A 20587-nucleotide genomic window follows, 5' to 3' on the forward strand; every position below is an offset into this window, starting at 1 on the left:
ATAAGAATGATGACCGGCCATGTTACTTTGCCGTGGAGGGGCCCTACACGGAGTTGCGCAATGACAACATCACGGTAGACGACTTGGTGTTTAATGAGGACGACGAACCGGTCCAGTATGGAGTACTTCTCCAGCACGTCAGCCAGAAAGCTCGCAGTAAGTGTGACACATGGTGGGTTGGGCAAGGGATTTCAATTGGGAATTGAAGGCTGGTGTAAAATGTCAGATTTGTCAGATCATCTCCTGAAAAAGCTTGTTCACAATTTTTTTCTGACTTGACATATTGATCGGTTTGGTGAGGAAGCTCACTATTGTTTTTGCTGCTATTTCCTGCTGTCGTTTAGCACGTCCCACTCTCTGGGTGTCACCTTCTCTTTTTCATAAACAGTCATTTGCTCTCAAAATACTTCTATTTAGCAATTAATATATATATATATATATATATATATATATATATATATATATATATATATATATATATATATATTTCAAATGATATTATTAGTATAACAATTTGATTATAGATTATAGAATGAAAAGTTGAATTGAAAAAAAAAATACATTTCAGATTTTGCTGCAATGACAGCATGCATTCAAGCATGGATTGCACAAGTTTGTGCAAAACCTGATGATCTGTGTTATCCCAGCATGATTTGAAAATCAGTCCTACCAGGATTTTGCAGCACAATTATTATTATTATTATTATTATTATTATTATTGTTATTGTTTGTTTTTCTCAAACATTGTGATGCCATTTGCAGCATTTATTGTGTTGTTTTGCACCGAAAACTCACAAATAATCATTGTATACTTGTATAATGTATGTCAAAGAGAGCTGAAGTGCAATTACCTGTAAATATTTTAGTGCATAATAACTGAATATGCAGTAAGCAAGCAAATTTTATTATCTAGACATGGGGTTTTCCGACTGGGGTTCGGGGACCCCCAGGGGGCCGCAAAGGGGTGAGAGGGGGTCCATAGAAAATGTTTAGAAAAATTAAAAGTTTTTACAAAATGTATAACAGTAAAACATAATAAACAAATCTGCAAAATAAATAAATTATATTATATATATATATATATATATATATATATATATATATATATATATATATATATATATATATATATATTTGAAGTCTGAATTTTACATACACCTTACATTTAAACTCAGTTTTTCACAATTCCTGACATTTAATCATAGAAATCATTCCCTGTCTTAGGTCAGTTAGGATCACTACTTTATTTTAAGAATGTTAAATGTCAGAATAATAGTAGAGAGAATGATTTATTTCAGCTTTTATTTCTTTCATCACATTCCCAGTGGGTCAGAAGTTTACATACACTGTTAGTATTTGGTAGCATTGCCTTTCAATTGTTTAACTTGGGTCAAATGTTTTGGGTAGCCTTCCACAAGCTTCTCGCAATAAGTTGCTGGAATTTTGGCCCATTCCTCCAGACAGAACTGGTGTAACTGAGTCAGGTTTGTAGGCCTCCTTGATCGCACACACTTTTTCAGGTCTGCCCACAAAATTTGTATCAGACTGAGTTCAAGGCTTTGTGATGGCCACTCCAATACCTCGACATTGTTGTCCTTAAGCCATTTTGCCACAACTTTGGGGGTATGCTTGGGGTCATTGTCCATTTGGAAGACCCATTGCGACCAAGCTTTTAACTTCCTGGCTGATGTCTTGAGATGTTGCTTCAATATATCCACATAATTTTCCTTCCTCATGATGCCATCTATTTTGTGAAGTGCTCCAGTCCCTCCCACAATATGATGCTGCCATCCCCATGCTTCACGGTTGGGATGGTGTTCTTCTGCTTGCAAGCCTCACCCTTTTTCCTCCAAACATAACAATGGTCATTATTGCCAAACAGTTCAATTTCTGTTTCATCAGACCAGAGGACATTTCTCCAAAAAGATCTTTTTTCAAAGATCTTTGTCCCCATGTGCACTTGCAAACTGTAGTCTGGCATTTTTCTGGCGGTTTTGGAGCAGTGGCTTCTTCCTTGCTGAGCAGCCTTTCAGGCTATGTCAATACAGGATTCGTTTTACTGTGGATATAGATATTTGTGTACCTGTTTCCTCCAGCATCTTCACAAGGTCCTTTGCTGTTGTTCTGGGATTGATTTGCACTTGTTGCACCAAACTACGTTCATCTCTAGGAGACAGTATGCGTCTCATTCCTGAGCGGTATGATGGCTGCGTGGTCCCATGGTGTTTATACTTGCGTACTATTGTTTGTACAGATGAACATGGTACCTTGAGGTGTTTGGAAATTGCTCCTAAGGATGAACCAGACTTGTGGAGGTCCACAATTTTATTTCTGAGGTCTTGGCTGATTTCTTTTGATTTTCACATGATGTCAAGCAAAGAGGCACTGAGTTTGAATGTAGGCCTTAAAATACATCCACAGGTACACCTCCAATTCAGTACACCTTCTATCAGAAGCTAATTGTCTAAAGTTTTGACATAATTTTCTGGAATTTTCCAAGCTGCTTAAAGGTACAGTTAACTTAGTGTATGTAAACTTCTGACCCACTGGAATTGTGATATAGTCAATTAAAAGTGAAACAATCTGTCTGTAAACAATTGTTAGAAAAATTACTTGTGTCATGCACAAAGTAGATGTCCTAAAAGACTTGCCAAAACTATAGTTTGCTAATATTAAATCTGTGGAGTGGTTAAAAAATTAGTTTTAATGACTTATAGTATATATATATATATATACAGCTCTAGTGGATTTACTATTTATAGGTATGTGTTTGAGTAAATTTTTGTTTTCTATAAATTACTGACAACATTTCTTCTATCCTCCTTTCAATTGTTTTTCATATAAACATGCGCTAGATTAACGTGTTTTCTGGTGTGTTTTGCTGCGTTTTTAGACGCTGTAAAAGAACTTCAGCTGTTAAAAACGCATCTTGAGACACCTGCGTTCTGCCTTATTGCGCTGCATCTTGCTTTTTTTAGCACAAGAACGTGTTTGGTCTGAACCAGGGTTAGAAATTAACAAGGGTTCAAGGCAAAAATGCCACTGAATGTGACAAAAAATGACCCCGAAATTGAAAATGTGTGGGCAAAAAATACAATAAAAATGCGACTTATGATTTCTATTTCTTATTTGTAACATCGGGTATATTTCTTTTTATTCTAGACCTAGTATATACGGATCACATGAAATTATTTGATGTTCATTTAAATTTATAGGAAACCGCTTATCTGATTATTCAGGTTGAACATATTTTTTAAGGAATTGATTAATTTGAAATATTTGATGTAACACAATGACATCATATTGTCATATTTTGTATGGTTAGACAAAAAATATGCTCTAACAGTTCCCTCATAATGGTGAAAAATGCCCCTAAAAACAACTCCAGGGGGCAAATGTTGCACCTAAATAGAAAAGTTAATTTGTGACACTAGTCTAAATAGCATCTTTTAGACCTGCTTTAGCCAATTGTTACATAAATGCTATACATACTCAAGAAAATAATAATAATAAAAAAAAAGTGTTTAATGCTTCGGTGCTGTTTTGCCAAAAAAAAGAAAAAGAAAAAAAAACTACAATAATGGTACCCTTAAAATATGTTTTTAAGTATAATGGAATAACAAAGAATAACATATGTTGATAGATGCATGTCACAAAAAATATGACATCTTTAACAGTTCTCTTCGGAAGCCCATTTTTACCATGATTTATCACTTTTTTTCTGTCTTGTTCTCTCGTGATCACAACATAACAAAGGTTGTTTTCATGATCATGAGAAAACAATTCTGTTTTGTTATGTTGAGATCATGAGAAAATTATGTTGTGATCACAAAAAAAAAAAAAAAAGAAAGAAACAAGACAGAAAAAAGTGAGAAACCATGGTCAAAATGGGTATCCGTAATTTTCCACGACATTTTAATATTCAGTTTTGGCTTCAGTACAATAAAAAGTAAAATCGAATTATTTAATATCAGAAATAACATTGTCTTTATAACACTATTTTTCCTAAGAGAGTACAAATGGGTCAGTGTACATAAAAATTTATACTGTAGCTGCCCTTATATTTTAGAAAGGGGGTCCCTTGCAAGAGAAACATCATATTTGGTAGTCCTTGGCATTAACATTTTGAAAACCCCTGCGCAAGGACATTATGAGGAAAAAAGGAACTTCATGTTCACGAAGTGATTTTTAACAAAAACATATTTTATTACGTACTGAATTAGTTACCTGTTATATGGCAAATATGAGTTCAATAAAAGACCCTTCACTATTTTTATCTTAACATTTTCAGCCTCAATGGACAATGCAAGTAAATTAGGTACGGTTAAAATCTAAACCTTAAATAGCAGTTTCATTTGCCCAGTCTGTTTAAACAAATGGTGGAAACTGATGCAACAGCTTGTGCTTTGCTGCGACTGTGGTAAAGATTGGCCATTCTGAAATGTTTTTGGCTATTTTAAAAGAAAGGAGAAAGTTAAACACATTTAGGGAAATTCTAAACTACAGCAGTATTTACAGGAGTCTAATAAAAACTCTTAATTATTTAGAAACTTGCTACAGAACTTTACCTGGAAACCTCTTTATTAAACACTTCACTAAAACGAAAAGTAAACAAAATATCCCTTGATAAATTTCCAGTTCAATAGAGAATGACAACCAATATTAGCCACAACAAGATTAAAAGAAAATATATCCAAGCATTTAGCAAGTAAACAACTTCGTAAATCAGTTAACTTCTGCCATATTTTATTCTACTGTATATAGTATATTATCTTGCATACATTGGAGATTTCACTGGTTGAACAATATGCACATTATCCTATAGCAACCCATTCTTAGATAACAAAAAAGAGAAACATAACACTCAACTGCTTAAGAGGAATGTGACTGACAGGTTTATAACCATAAAGACTTTTATTAAGTGCAAAAGTATTACTCAGAGGTTTGTCTGAGAGCTGCCACAGGACCAGCATAGGTGAGGAAACAGAACCCCGCTGAGCTTATCTGTGCCTGTGGCCGAATAATGATTTCACTGAAGCACAGCTCTGGAAACGATTAACTCAGAAGGGACTCAAGAGCACTCTACCTTGTCCCTGTGCCCCTATTTCCAGAGTCTGAAAAACAGAACAAAAAAACAATTCAACATCTCATAAATGCTTATACAGGTAATAAAACCTGTGAAAATTGAGGATGTGACAATTAAAGAGAGACAAATAGAGAGGGAGCGAGAGAGAGAATTGATGGGAGGGGTAGTTTTGAGGACAAAATAATAGTAAATTAGAGAAAATTGCTCACTGTTGGCTCCACATACCAGGGGAAAGAGATGTAAGAGTTGGATTGGCTTATTCAGAACAGGTTCTATTAAAAAAAAAAAAAAATCAAATTATTTTTGTGACGAGATGCGGGTCTTGAATGTGCATTCTTCTGCCAATGCGGACAAAACACTCTATTATAGTAGCTTGCACTGTATGCTGCTGCACTGCTATTGACAGCGTGGAACATACAGGGCAACTAGTGTGGTCTGATTCCCCAACGAATGACTCTTATGAGCTGGTTATTTTTAGTGAATCAAAAACATACAGCATGACCAGTGTAGTCTGATTCACAAGCGAATGACTCTTATGAGCCGGTTCTTTTTAGTGAATCAAAAACACAGCATGACCAGTGTAGTCCAGTTCCCAAACAGATGACTCTTTTTAGCCGGTTCTTTTTAGTGAATCAAAAAACACATTGTGACCAGTATAGTCCAGTTCCCAAATGGATGACTCTTATGAGTCTGTTCTTTTTAGTGAATCAAAAACACAGCGTGACCAGTGTAGTCCAGTTCCCAAACAGATGACTCTTTTTAGCCAGTTCTTTTTAGTGAATCAAAAACATACAGCATGACCAGTGTAGTCCAGTTCCCAAATGAATGAGTCTTATGAGCCGGTTCTTTTTAGTGAATCAAAAATACAGCGTGACCAGTGTAGTCCAGTTCCCAAACAGATGACTCTTTTTAGCCGGTTCTTTTTAGTGAATCAAAAAACACAGCGTGACCAGTGTAGTCCAGTTCCCAAATGAATGAGTCTTATGAGCCGGTTCTTTTTAGTGAATCAAAAACACAGCATGACCAGTGTAGTCCAGTTCCCAAACGGATGACTCTTTGGAGTCGGTTCTTTTTAGTGAATCAAAAACATACTGTGTGACCAGTGTAGTCCAGTTCCCAAATGAGTTACTCTTAGGAGTTGGTTCTTTTTAGTGAATCAAAAACACACAGTGTGACCAGTGTAGTCCAGTTCCCAAACGGATGACTCTTATGAGCCGGTTCTTTTTAATTAATCAAAAACACAGCGTGACCAGTGTAGTCCAGTTCCCAAATGGATGAGTCTTATGAGTCTGTTCTTTTTAGTGAATCAAAAACACACAGTGTGACCAGTGTAGTCCAGTTACCAAACGGATGACTCTTATGAGCTGGTACTTTTTAGTGAATCAAAAACACAGCGTGACCAGTGTAGGCCAGTTCCCAAATGAATGAGTCTTATGAGTCTGTTCTTTTTAGTGAATCAAAAACACAGCGTGACCAGTGTAGGCCAGTTCCCAAATGAATGAGTCTTATGAATCAGTTCTTTTTAGTGAATCAAAACCATACAGCATGACCAGTGTAGTCCAGTTCCCAAACTGATCACTCTTATGAGTCAGTCCTTTTTAGTGAATCAAAAGCACACAGCATGACCAGTGTAGTCCAGTTCCCAAATGGATGACTCTTAGGAGTCGGTTCTTTTTAGTGAATCAAAAACTGACAGCGTGACCAGTGTAGTCCAGTTCCCAAACGGATGACTCTTATGAGCTGGTACTTTTTAGTGAATCAAAAACACACAGTGTGACCAGTGTAGTCCAGTTCTCAAACGGATGACTGTTATGAGCTGGTTCTTTTTAGTGAATCAAAAACACACAGTGTGACCAGTGTAGTCCAGTTCCCAAACGGATGACTCTTATGAGCCGGTTCTTTTTAATGAATCAAAAACACAGCGTGACCAGTGTAGTCCAGTTCCCAAACGAATGAGTCTTATGAGCCGGTTCTTTTTAGTGAATCAAAAACATACAGCATGACCAGTGTAGTCCAGTTCCCAAACGGATGACTCTTAGGAGTCGGTTCTTTTTAGTGAATCAAAAACTCACACCGTGACCAGTGTAGTCCAGTTCCCAAACGGATGACTCTTATGAGCTGGTACTTTTTAGTGAATCAAAAAACAGTGTGACCAGTGTAGTCCAGTTCCCAAATGGATGACTCTTAAGAGTCGGTTCTTTTTAGTGAATCAAAAACATACAGCGTGACCAGTGTAGTCCAGTTCCCAAACGAATGAGTCTTATGAGCCGGTTCTTTTTAGTGAATCAAAAACATACAGCATGACCAGTGTAGTCCAGTTCCCAAACGGATGACTCTTAGGAGTCGGTTCTTTTTAGTGAATCAAAAACTCACACCGTGACCAGTGTAGTCCAGTTCCCAAACGGATGACTCTTATGAGCTGGTACTTTTTAGTGAATCAAAAACATAGCATGACCAGTGTAGGCCAGTTCCCAAATGAATGAGTCTTATGAGTCGGTTCTTTTTAGTGAATCAAAAACATACAGCGTGACCAGTGTAGTCCAGTTCCCAAACGGATGACTCTTATGAGCTGGTACTTTTTAGTGAATCAAAAACCAGCGTGACCAGTGTAGTCCAGTTCCCAAATGGATGACTCTTAAGAGTCGGTTCTTTTTAGTGAATCAAAAACATACAGCGTGACCAGTGTAGTCCAGTTCCCAAACGAATGAGTCTTATGAGCCGGTTCTTTTTAGTGAATCAAAAACATACAGCATGACCAGTGTAGTCCAGTTCCCAAACGGATGACTCTTAGGAGTCGGTTCTTTTTAGTGAATCAAAAACTCACACCGTGACCAGTGTAGTCCAGTTCCCAAACGGATGACTCTTATGAGCTGGTACTTTTTAGTGAATCAAAAACATAGCATGACCAGTGTAGGCCAGTTCCCAAACGAATGAGTCTTATGAGCCGGTTCTTTTTAGTGAATCAAAAACATACAGCATGACCAGTGTAGTCCAGTTCCCAAACGGATCACTCTTATGAGCTGGTACTTTTTAGTGAATCAAAAACACAGCGTGACCAGTGTAGGCCAGTTCCCAAATGAATGAGTCTTATGAATCAGTTCTTTTTAGTGAATCAAAACCATACAGCATGACCAGTGTAGTCCATTTCCCAAATGGATTACTCTTATGAGTCTGTTCTTTTTAGTGAATCAAAAAAACACAGTGTGACCAGTGTAGTCCAGTTCCCAAACAGATGACAATACAGGGCTCAGAATCAGCTCGAAAGATCGGATTGGCATCTACAAATTGAGTTTAGCAGCAGTTTTGTGGGCTCATTTGCGCTGTTGCCTGATCTGCATAATCTGCATTTTGATATACTGTATTTTTCATGTTATAATGCTGTTTTACATCATTTGATCATTATTTGATTATTTGCTACTGATTTGATCGTTAGTATAACATCTTTTTAAAATAAAAATGATTTTACCACCTGCTTTCATCCAGCGGTAATAGCGCGATCTAAATTTCACCAGGCATTTTTTGTGAATGAAGCCCAATCTACAGTATAATAAGCCTAATTTACATAGAAAGGAGGTGTGTTTACACAGAAAAGAATGACAATGACTTAATTGAAATACTCAAGATGCAGCGCAATTTCAGTGCTGATTGCGTTGGTTAAACTACATACATTGCGGGTAGTGAATAAGACGCAGGTTTGAAAAACCATATGCAAAAGTGGCGCAACTGTTTTGTAAATTCACATTCAGTATTAATAATCAGTATTTTTTGTTTATTTGTTTGTTTAGTATTTCCAATGAATATATTGTTAGGACCACTTATTGGATTGGATTTATGCCACCTTGGTGCCACATAAAAAAGTCTGTGTAAACCTTCCATGTGCAAGAATTGTTTTCAGTTTATTTTTGATTTGTTATATTTGCTTGAAATATAAAATGATCTCATCATCTAGCAACAGACTGCCGAGGGCAGTAAATTCAATATGAGTCCACATCATCTCCTCTTAAGAAAGAGAATAAAAGGCTGAGAGACAGGTGGAGACTGATAGATGTAGATGGAGCTGTTCACCTTTCCCTGTAGCGCATTGCACGAGCAATCTCAGAGATATAGTCATAAATATATACAGAATATATAAGCACTGGCAGCCAAAAGTTTGGAATAATGTACAGATTTTGCTCTTATGGAGAGAAATTGGTACTTTTATTCACCAAAGTGGCATTTAACTGATCACAATGTATAGTCAGGACATTAATAACGTGAAAAATTACTATTACAATTTGAAAGAAAATTCAGAACTTCTTAAATTACTTCAAAGAGTTAAATAAAAAAACAAAAAATCCTCCACGTGCAGCAATGACAGTTTTGCAGATCCTTGGCATTCTAGCTGTCAGTGTGTCCAGATACTCAGGTGACATTTCACCCCACACTTCCTGTAGCACTTGCCATAGATGTGGCTGTCTTATCGGGCACTTCTCACACACCTTACAGTCTAGCTGATCCCACAAAAGCTCAATGGGGTTAAGATCCATAACACTCTTTTCACATTATCTGTTGTCCAATGTCTGTGTTTCTTTGCCCACTCTAACCTTTTCTTTTTGTTTTTCTGTTTCAAAAGTGGCTTTTTCTTTGCAATTCTTCCCATAAGGCCTGCACCCCTGAGTCTTCTCTTTACTGTTGTACATAAAACTGGTGTTCAGCAGGTAGAATTCAATGAAGCTGTCAGCTGAGGACATGTGAGGTGTCTATTTCTCACACTAGAGACTCTGATGTACTTATCCTCTTGTTTAGTTGTACATCTGGCCTTCCACATCTCTTTCTGTCCTTGTTAGGGCCAGTTGTCCTTTGTCTTTGAAGACTGTAGTATACACATTTGTATGAAATCTTCAAGCATTGTATAACTTTCATTCCTCAAAACAATGAGTGACTGATGAGTTTCTAGATAAATGTTTCTTTTTTGGCATTTTTGACCTAAAATTGACCTTAAGAAATGCCAGTCTATTGCATACTGTGACAACTCAAAAACAAACACAAATACAATGTTAAGCTTCATTTAAGGAACCAAATAGCTTTCAGCTGTGTTTGATATAATGGCAAGTGATTTTCTAGTACCAAATTAGCAATTTAGCATGATTACTCAAGGATAAGGTGTTGGAGTGATGGCTGCTGGAAATGTATATACACTCTGATGAGCCAAAATATTATGACCACCTGCCTAATATGCAACACAGGTAAGGAGTAAAATAAATTAAACTGAGAAAAAAAAAATATATATTTTAATGATAGCACTAGAATTATATTAATGAAAATTACAATATTTTTCAGTTTCCATTATCAAAACTAATGTTGAGGACCAATGACAGTGACTTTTGAAATGAATGTCATCAAATAGGAAATGAGAGTGTAGATGAAATTAGGTTAAGCTCCGCCCCCACAACATGTTCTCACACCGCGCTAGGTGAAACGCTCTTTTTTTGCCAGAGGAGTGCAGTCATTAAGCCTGGCTCAAATTCACCTCCCATTTTAGAGGCTGCGAATGAGCACCTGATCTCAATTAGAGTGAAGGATTAATCTGGAGAAACTGAGTTTCATTATGCTTCACTGTAAGTGCTCACTATATTAGATTTCAAATTTATTCCAAATTGTATTGAAGTGTTGAGTGAAACTTTTCTCTGTTGAAAGCATCGAGCGCAATCATCAGTACTGTAAATTAACAATACTGCTGAAAAGTGATACGAGATGGTGAAACCCCTAATCAAGGATTCCCGATGCTAAAAATATATGAGGATAACTTGGAATTACGGAGGAATTCACCATTGTGAAAGCCGGACTCCACACACCATGAGTGTGTGCGATCTTAAAAATAATCCTTGGTGAGATCTGCAAAAATATTAATCTAACAATGCATCATTGATAAAAAATGAGGAATTTGAGATGGATTGATGTCGATTGTGTTAATAAGATAATGTATCGCCAACACTGTGTGGCCATGCCTCTCACGTAATGCTAATAAAACATGAGCTGGAGTTAGGCAATGTCAGCATCTATTTAAAACAAAATTGAGCTAAAAAAATAAATATACAGAGACAGTGAGTGAGAACACATGATTTTATTTGTAGTAAAATTTAAAGGATACAGAATTAAGTATATTATTCAAATAAAGTATTTGAAGTGTTTGATCTGCAAAACTGAATATTGTTGTATTAAGAGTTGATAATACGTGGTTATAAGTTGGTCTTACATGAAGAGATGATCAATGAACCTTTTGGCTTTGTGTTATGCAAGTTTGTTTAAAAAAAACGTGTGTGGTAATTGGATGTGACAACTATTGCATGTGTGTTCAACTGGATGTGACAGCTTCTGTGCTTCAACACTATTAGATGTGATCTTGTCCTTGCACTGAATATCCTCTTGAGTATCAAATGGTGTTTGGACACGGTGTGCCAACCAAACGATTCCATAGCCTGTGAACTGAATCACTTGTGTAATCAACAGAGTGGTAGGAAAATTGTATTCATTTTACTTTGAACATTGAACTCAACGAGAAGTTATTCATTGAACTGATCCATTCGCAAGAGTCGATTACCTGAACAGATTCATTCGCAAGAATTGATCACCCTTGAATTGATTCACAGAACCAATTCACTGAATCGATTCACTCAAAAGTGCGATGCACTGTGTGTTGTGACACATTCCTTCCGTAACCATCATTAAAATTTTCTGTGACTTGTGCCACAGTAGACCATCTGTCGGTTCGGACCAGACAGGATAGCTTTCGTTGTCCTCGCGCAGCAATGAGCCTTGGGCGCCCAACACCCTGTCACTGGTTTGTGGTTTATCCCTCCGCGGACCACTGTCCTTGCTGTTTCAAAGATGCTCTGACCCAGTCCTCTGGCCATAACAATGTGGTCCTTGTCAAAGTTGCTCAGGTCTTTACTCCTGCCCATTTCTCCTGCATTCAACACATTTAATCTCCCCAGACCTTGACATGTGGCCTTGCTAGGAGATGATCAACATTATTCGCTTCACCTTTGAGTGGTCAATGTTTTTGCTCATCGGTGTGTATATATACAATATATATTAGTCTTTGGATTGAGGCCATTTTAACATAAAGATAGTCTGAAGATTTTCCCGATGATTATCGATATATATATATATATATATATATATATATATGGATTTTTTATATACATATATACAAACATATTTCTCAACACAACTTTTCTAAAGTGTGAGTGGCAGGGTAAATTAAAGGACCAGTAAATGTTATATCACCCTCATGTGGTCTCCCAAAGCTATTACGTCAGACTACATTAAACGGAAGGCAATTGACAGTGAATTGGAAAGCACACAAATTAGGCTTCTAATTTAAATGTAGGCTAATGTTAATATATTGATGCCTCAAAATGTAGCAATAAAATAACATTTTATGACATCCCTAATATACAATATATTATATATATATAAAATATATATATAAAATATGCATTCCTGATAACTGTATTGCATCATTTACAACAAAAAATACAACTCACTTTTGGTGCCACCCTGTGGACATTTTACTTCAACACTTCCAGCTTCGGCCACTGGGGGCAGTGGTTCGAATTTCAGTGAGCTCAGAGCAGTTTTAGCAGCAGAACTTTCGACCTCCTGTAGCCAAATTTGAGTATAATCATTCTGGCCATACAGGTATCTTGGGTCTACCGTTTTCAACACTGTAACAGGTAAAGGATGGGCAAGGAGGATGCGAGAACCGGCTGAACAATCAACATAAACTTTGAATGCATAAATTAACTTAAACAATGAACTTAAACATAAACAGACACATGCAACGCGGTTGCATTCGTCAGCTCACTCCTCCCCTGGCGGACGGCAGCGAGTCTTCCGGCCCCTGGCGGACGGAACCGCTCCTCTTCTCGGCAGATGGTCGTGGTTCCTCCGGCTCTCGGCGGCCGGCAGCAACCCCTCCATCCCCAGGCAGACGGCCGTGGCTGCTCCCACGGCGGATGGCAGCAGCGAGGACTCCACTACAGCGCATTTCTCCTCCTTCCCAGTTTTCGGCACCACTGTAACAGGTAAAGGATGGGCAAGGAGGAGGCGGGAACCAGCTGAACAATCAACAAACTTTTAATGCATAAATTAACTTAAACAGATACACATGCAATGCGGCCGTGTGCATCTCTCTCTCGAACCAGCGTCTCCGGCCGCCCCTTATCTCGCTGTCCCGCTGATTCAGCGCCGGCCGTGAATCTATTTAGCCTACTATTTAGGACCAATAGCATGTGAATTGGGGTGTACCCGTCTGTACCATTACACCAGACACCAGTATGTCTCATCCCTAAATGCCAGTAGATGCATCTTATAGAATGTACCTTTGAAATAACATGGGCTAATTGTCATCTATCTAGAGTGATAGCAGAGCAGTGAAAGATGTGTGAGTGTGAACGGTCTTTAGTCAGGGTTCTATGAGATTTCTTTCTGCACTCAGAAGGGGCCTAAATATTCTCCCGCTGTTGCATGAGCGTAGGCGATTAAATAGGCTCAGACATCGGAGGAGAGGTTTGTTAGATGTCGAGCAGAACATGCCGTGCTTTTAATAAGGGCTCTCCCTTCTTTGATCTCTGTGTCACACAAACACAAGTAAACATTCATTTGGAAACGATCACACACATACTGTATTTCTCAGACTTTATGTACACATTTCCCTGCATTCAGCAACACATTTACACTATGTAGGCAGCTTATTGAGAAAAAGATACAATAACATAATGTAATCATGGTTGAAAGTTAGTTTGATATTTTTTCAGTTTTCTCTGATTCTATATTATTATAGCATATTGCAGAATAATCAACACAATACATTATATATATATATATATGTGCATTCATAGAATATATGTTATTCCTTTCTGAAATATTTGCTGGAAAGTTTGGTCTTTTTGCCAAAGCTGTCAGTGTTTTTGTATTTTTTGGAAGGTTTAAGATACAGATAATACACTATCTTTGGCTGCTGGTCTGTGCATATGTCCAGCAGTGGCAGCTGGGACTTTTAAATCAGAATCAGAATCAGAATGAGCTTTATTGCCAAGTATGCTTACACATACAAGAAATTTGTCTTGGTGACAGGAGCTTCCAGTGCACAACAATACAAAACAGCAACAAGACATAGATAATAATAAAAAAATATAAATTTAATTAAAACATTTAAAATAATAATAATAATAATAATAAATAAATAAATAGAAATTGAATAGAAAATAAAGTATATAGTATATTATATAGAATACACAATAAGACATATATATATATATATATATATACACATACATACATACACACACACACACACACATGCACACATACACATACATAGTGCAAATCTAATACAAATCTGTTATATACAGTGCAAGGGAATGTAATGGCAGAAGAGGTTTTAAATAAAGGGGAAGCACAGCAATATCTTTTTTATTTTGGTTTTTGCAATGTTTCACCCAACAGCTGGTTCTCAAATTACTACCCAAACGAAAATGCATCGAGACTGATATTTAATATTGATTATTTATGTTTGTATTAAACATGTCATGGCTGCCATTTTTATGAAATTTTAGGGGCAGTTGTGGATTTTTCAACAGTTGATTTTTTTTTTGTATGCACCAATATTACAATACAACAATATTACAATTTTAGTGATAACGCAATTGATTCGAACTTCCCAACTCTATCTGAAGTTTAAAATAAAGGGATAGTTCACCCAAAAATAAAAATTCTCTCATCATTTACTCACCCTCATGCCATCCCAGGTGTGTATGACTTTCTTTCTTCAGCAGAACACATTTAAATAAAAAGAAAAAAATATCTTAGTAGGTCCTTAAATTGCAAGTGGATGGTGATCTGACCTTTTGAAGCTCCAGAAAGAACAGACAGTCAGCATAAACATCATCTATACGACTCCACTGGTTAAATTAATGTCTTCTAAAGCGAAACAATCGCTTTTGGTGTGAAAAAGATCAATATTTAAGTACTTTTAAACTATAAATCATCGCTTCCAGGCAGCAGCAGTATACACATTCACAAGAGGGCGGAGTTCACACGGTATTCGCGTTGGCATGTTCGGACAAAATCTCAAGTTTTTCTCCCAGTTGAGACATCCAGCATAAGCACACAAACTCCCCATTGTGAGTAAACAAACAGATAAAACCAATGAAGCTTCTGTACAGCATTCCTTCTACTCGGTTGTAAACAGCGGCGCTCTTCCGCAAGTGTCGCACGTGCATCTGTTCTAGCGCAAGCAAGCCAACGTGATTATGTCAAACGCGTGTACTGCTGCTGACCGGAAGCGATAATTTATAGTTAAAAAGTACTTAAATATTGATCTTTTTCACACTAAAAGCAATCGTTTCGCTTTAAAAACATTAATTTAACCAGTGGAGATGTATGGATGATGTTTTTGCTGACTTTTGTGTTTTTTTGGAGCAAGGTCAGATCACCATCCACTTGCATGTTAAGGACCTACTGAGCTGAGATATGTTTATATTTTTCTACAAATGTGTTCTGATGAAGAAAGAAAGTCTTACACATCTGGGATGGCACGAGGGTGAGTAAATGATGAGAGAATTTTCAATTTTGGGTGAACTTACCCTTTAATGGCCAGACAAAAAAGCTTGCAATATTCATAATATGCCATATTGCCATCAAAATAAAATTGAATATATTGTAAATATCCAAATGTATGTCAACATCACAGAACAAATTCACACGAGAATGTTTCTCTGCAACGAAGCCTTGTTGTTTTCAAACTGGTTTTACTGCTTTACTGTCACTTTCTGACGTTTTAAAGTTATACACTGTATATAATGAGTACTGTGATTTTCAGTGTGCTCTGTTTATCAGAGCCTTCGGTGCTGGTAAGTCTGGTTGTGAACATCAGTGCTCTGGCTGAGATGTAGGCGTAGGAGCTAATTCAAACAGCATGGTTTTGTCCAAGTGCTGGATTACATTCTGAATTTGTGCCTTATACGTCAGTGTTTACCCCCAGAGCATTGTTTACTAAATCAAAGCTGGAATTTGTGTCTCTTTGTGTGGAAAGAGGGAGAATGAGCAAGAGAAATATGCCAGCATGTAGTATCCTTAGGGATGTTGTTGTGTTATCACCTATAATGAAGGAAATAGATCATTCAATCATTTTAATGATTTACTAATGTTGTCTCAAATGTGCTTTTTCTCATGTTTACTGTCACACATGATTATATCAGGAGTGTAAAATAAATGCTTGTTCCTACATGGCAACACAGCTTCTTTTAGTGAAGCAGAGATTTGCAAACTGTAATTGAAACTAGTTTTTACATTTACTGAAGAAAATGTGAGTGGTGCATGCCTGTGCAAAACTCGGCACCTTGAGGCTAAGGTTTTGTGGGTGGTTGCCAAGGCGTTGCTATGCGGTTGCAATGCGGTTGCAATGCAGTTGCTATGGTATTTTGAATGGTTGTTAGCACATTGCTGTGTGGTTGCTAGAGACTTCGGGGTGGCTGCTAAGGTGTTACTGGGAGGTTCAGGATGGTTGCCAGGTGGTTATTTAGTGGCTAAACAAAAAGTTCAAATGTGAAGAGACAGCAGTATACCCAACAGACTCGTGCAGCGCGTGTGAGCCATTTGCGCATCACGAGCCGGCAGCGCTTCACTTTCGGTTAATCGCGTGAGTAAACATGCCCGCTTTGCTTCGGTCAGGCTGCGCGGATGACAGCCTACATTCCGTGTTTCATTTGTTTCTTTTTGCTTTCCGAACAACACGTGATGTAATAAGGAAAACACCACTATTAATCCTTGAGATTTCGTATACAGTTGCACCCTCCTTAAACCATAGTCACACTCAAAACTACATTAAACGATTAAAAGAGAAAACATAAACCCACATCGTGGGGTTCAAAAATCTGAGTCTATTCAAAATATAAATTAAACCTGGAAATAAAGTTTTAGGATATTGCAGGTGTGATTCACCGAAAAGGGCTAAATAGTTGATCGGCTTGTGATGCACGAATGGCTTGTACGCGCAGCGTGAGTCTCATCACACTTTAATAGTGTTTAGTTTCCCATTCATCTGATGAAAACACGCTGCGTGATCATGAGGAAGGATTACATCAAGATGTAGACTGGAATGCAGGTGCGAAAAACTTCATATAAGTAAAATAGCCTGCTCCTCTCTTGCTGTTGCTTATGTGCTAGTGATTACCCCTCTGCGTGATTTTGAAAAATGTATGACATAATATAAGAAATATTTAAGATTCCACACAATTTTGTGATCAGTAATCAAATAAGCAAATTTGTGACATTAACTGTGTTAACTCATTTTGTACAAAAGGTCAGGTTTTCTTTCATTAAAGCACTTTCACAAGATGTTCTGTGAAAATTCACATGCAGGATCGTGATTATATCATAATCGGATTTTGCTCAAATTTTTCACTCAAACTGGTATGCTGATATTATAATTTGTAATGAAAATTAACAATTAAATTAGGAAAAATGCAAAATAGAAATATTTGTGTACTTGCATATTTGGGGGAGGAATAAAAAAATGGCACTCCACTCCATCCTGGTCTATGGGATTGTTTTTGTTCCTAGATTTTTTTATTTTCTGATGGAAATGGGAGTGGTGTTTGCCCATGGAAAACTCATCACCACGATGTTAGTGTGTTCTAGTTTGTCTTGTTTTCCAGTAAAAAAAATAATAATAATATTCTTAAAACAAGATATATTTACTTGGCAAGAAAAATAGCATGTTATTATGTCTGTTTTTCAGAGGAAACTGAAAACTGTATGCTTAAAAAAAGAGAAAACAATCTGTCAGTGGGGTAAGAAAAATAAACTTCTTTTGCTAATAATTAAATTTTTCTTACCCCATTGGATTTTTTTTTTTCTCTTGTTTTAAGCATAAACCTCACTAAATTTAGATTTTTCTGAAAACAAGACATTTTCCTTGTCAAGTAAATTTATCTTTTTTTAAGGAATTGTTTAGATATTTTTACTGGAAAACAAGATTACTAATTAAGAAAATATTTTTTGCCATGTGGTCGCAAAAGCATTGCTATGATGTTTCTAGGGTATTCTGGATGTTTGCTAGGTGATTACTTACTAGCCCAAGTCACAAGAGCCCATAGTAGGGTTGCAACGGTATGAGATTTTCACGGCACGATAACCGTTTCAGAAAATATCACGGTTTCACGTATCATGGTATACGGTGTTACACAATTACTATTATCAGTTACATTGACACTTAAAGGAGTGACTGGACTAATGGACTGATGGAAGCGCTCACCTTGCTCCTCCGTGTACGCTCCCATGTTCTCTTTGAATTTATCAAGATGAGCATCAAGGATATGGACTTTGAGGGATTTCAGAGGTGGAACTGGGAAGAGAAACCCATATTACCCCAACCAAAAAGACCTCAACGACTTGATTAGAGATCTTTGTCTCACCAAGTCCAATGCTGAGCTTTTGATGTCTAGGTTCAAGCAGTGGAACTTGTTGGATGAAAGTGTGCAAGTCGCAGATCAGAGGAAGCGTCACCAACCTTTTTCCAGCTTCTTCACCCGTCAAGATGGGCTCTGCTTCTGCCACAGTGTGACCAGTCTGTTCGAGGCAATCGGAATCGCCTGTAACCAGAATGAGTGGCCCCTCTTCATTGACAGCTCATCCAGGAGCCTCAAAGCTGTGCTGCTCCATAATGGTAACAAATACCCGTCTCTTCCTCTGGCTCACTCGGTGCACCTCAAAGAGGATTACAACAGCATCAAGACCTTGCTGGATGCCTTGAAGTATAATGAGTATGGCTGGGAGGTCATAGGAGACTTCAAAATGGTGGCATTCCTGATGTGTCTCCAAGGCGGTTTTACCAAGTTTCCCTGCTATCTTTGCCTTTGGGACAGCAGGGACAACAAGGTGCACTACCATAGGCGGGACTGGCCACAGCGGATGGAGTTCTCTGTCGGGAGGAACAATGTCAAGTGGGAGCCACTGGTGGACCCCCGGAAGTTGCTGATGCCACCACTGCACATCAAATTGGGCCTTATGAAACAATATGTCAGAGCTCTAGATAAGGAGTCGGCAGCCTTCAGGTACCTTCAAGACTTCTTCCCTAAGCTGTCTGAGGCAAAGGTCAAAGCCGGTGTCTTCATCGGACCACAGATAAAGAAGATCCTGGAGTGCAATGAATTCCCCAAGAAGCTCACTAGTAAGGAGAAAGCGGCTTGAAACAGCTTTGTCGCAGTGGTTCGGGGCTTCCTGGGCAATCACAAGGCCGAAAACTATGTGGAGCTGGTTGAGACTCTGGTGAAGAACTACGGCACAATGGGCTGTAGGAGTCCATATCCTTGATGCTCATCTTGATAAATTCAAGGAGAACATGGGAGCATACACGGAGGAGCAAGGCGAGCGCTTCCATCAGGATATACTGGACTCTGAACGCTGCTACAAAGGACAGTATACCGAGAACATGATGGGAGACTACATTTGGGGGCTGATTCGTGAAACTGATTTATAGTATAATCGTAAATCTCAAAAAACTACTCACTTCTAAATCTTTTGTAGTCATTTTTGTATTACTTTATTATAAATACATGTTAATTTGGATTCATATGTTGTTTTTTTCTGACTTTATGTGAAAAGACACAAATTCGCCCATTTTCTCATTGGAAATAGGTCAATTTCAAAATATCACTGTCCTGGTCACAAAGTTTGTGGGGAATAATAGCCATATTCTATACTTTTGAGGCATAAGCAATTAGGAAATAACACTTACTACCCAGGAATAAAAATTCTGTTACATAGTGTTATTAACAATTAACATATACTGTAGGTGCGCGACAGCACAACCAGACTGCTCCTGTCATTTTCTCAGCTGCATGTGTGTGTGTTTGGCGCAAGTTGACGAGTCTGACAGGCAGTCGAGGAGGAAAGAAGGTGCGCACGCGCAGGTGAGATTCTCCGTCCGGTTGCATTTTTTTCTCAATACCGTAGATAAGTAAATGTACATGGTATGATAACCGTCAATTTTCATACCGTGAAACTGGTATACCGCTGCAACCCTAGCCCATAGATGACTACGAGAACCTTGTGCGAGAGGTATCCGATATGCCATTTTTTAAATTTGAGCAATGTTTTGCGAAACACCACGCTGCTAAACACAGTGTACTCTAATGTGAACAATAGCACAAGGTTTTCATTAGAATTTACTGTGCGTTTTCACATTGAGAAAAAAATATGGCTTTCAGATGCTTTATATGGAGCTAGAATGAAAATGCCATGCATTTCGAACTGTTCTGAGACCAGTGCAGACAGACAGCACACTGGAGGTTATGTCATTCACTAAATAGGGAGCAAGGGAGCATGCTATAGCTTTCTATGCAGCTAAGTGCATTCAATCCAAACTTCCTATTTAAAGTTCAGTTTCAGGCTGCAGATGATGTTTGGTCCACTTGACGTGTGGGAGACATGGGACAATGGTAATCAGTACAT

General features: G+C 37.8%; 1 protein-coding gene across 1 annotated transcript in view; it reads left to right on the forward strand.

Moving 5' to 3' along the window:
* Nucleotides 1-20587, forward strand: part of LOC127425577 (atrial natriuretic peptide receptor 1-like) — a 184632-nt gene that overhangs the window by 2456 nt on the left and 161589 nt on the right. Inside the window, exon 2 of the mRNA XM_051671711.1 lies at nucleotides 1-156. This exon is cut by the window's left edge and continues 621 nt beyond it. Coding sequence (XP_051527671.1) covers nucleotides 1-156 — 156 coding nt within the window. The remainder of the gene's footprint in view (nucleotides 157-20587) is intronic.

This window comes from Myxocyprinus asiaticus, chromosome 34, assembly GCF_019703515.2.
Source record: "Myxocyprinus asiaticus isolate MX2 ecotype Aquarium Trade chromosome 34, UBuf_Myxa_2, whole genome shotgun sequence".
Taxonomy (NCBI): domain Eukaryota; kingdom Metazoa; phylum Chordata; class Actinopteri; order Cypriniformes; family Catostomidae; genus Myxocyprinus; species Myxocyprinus asiaticus.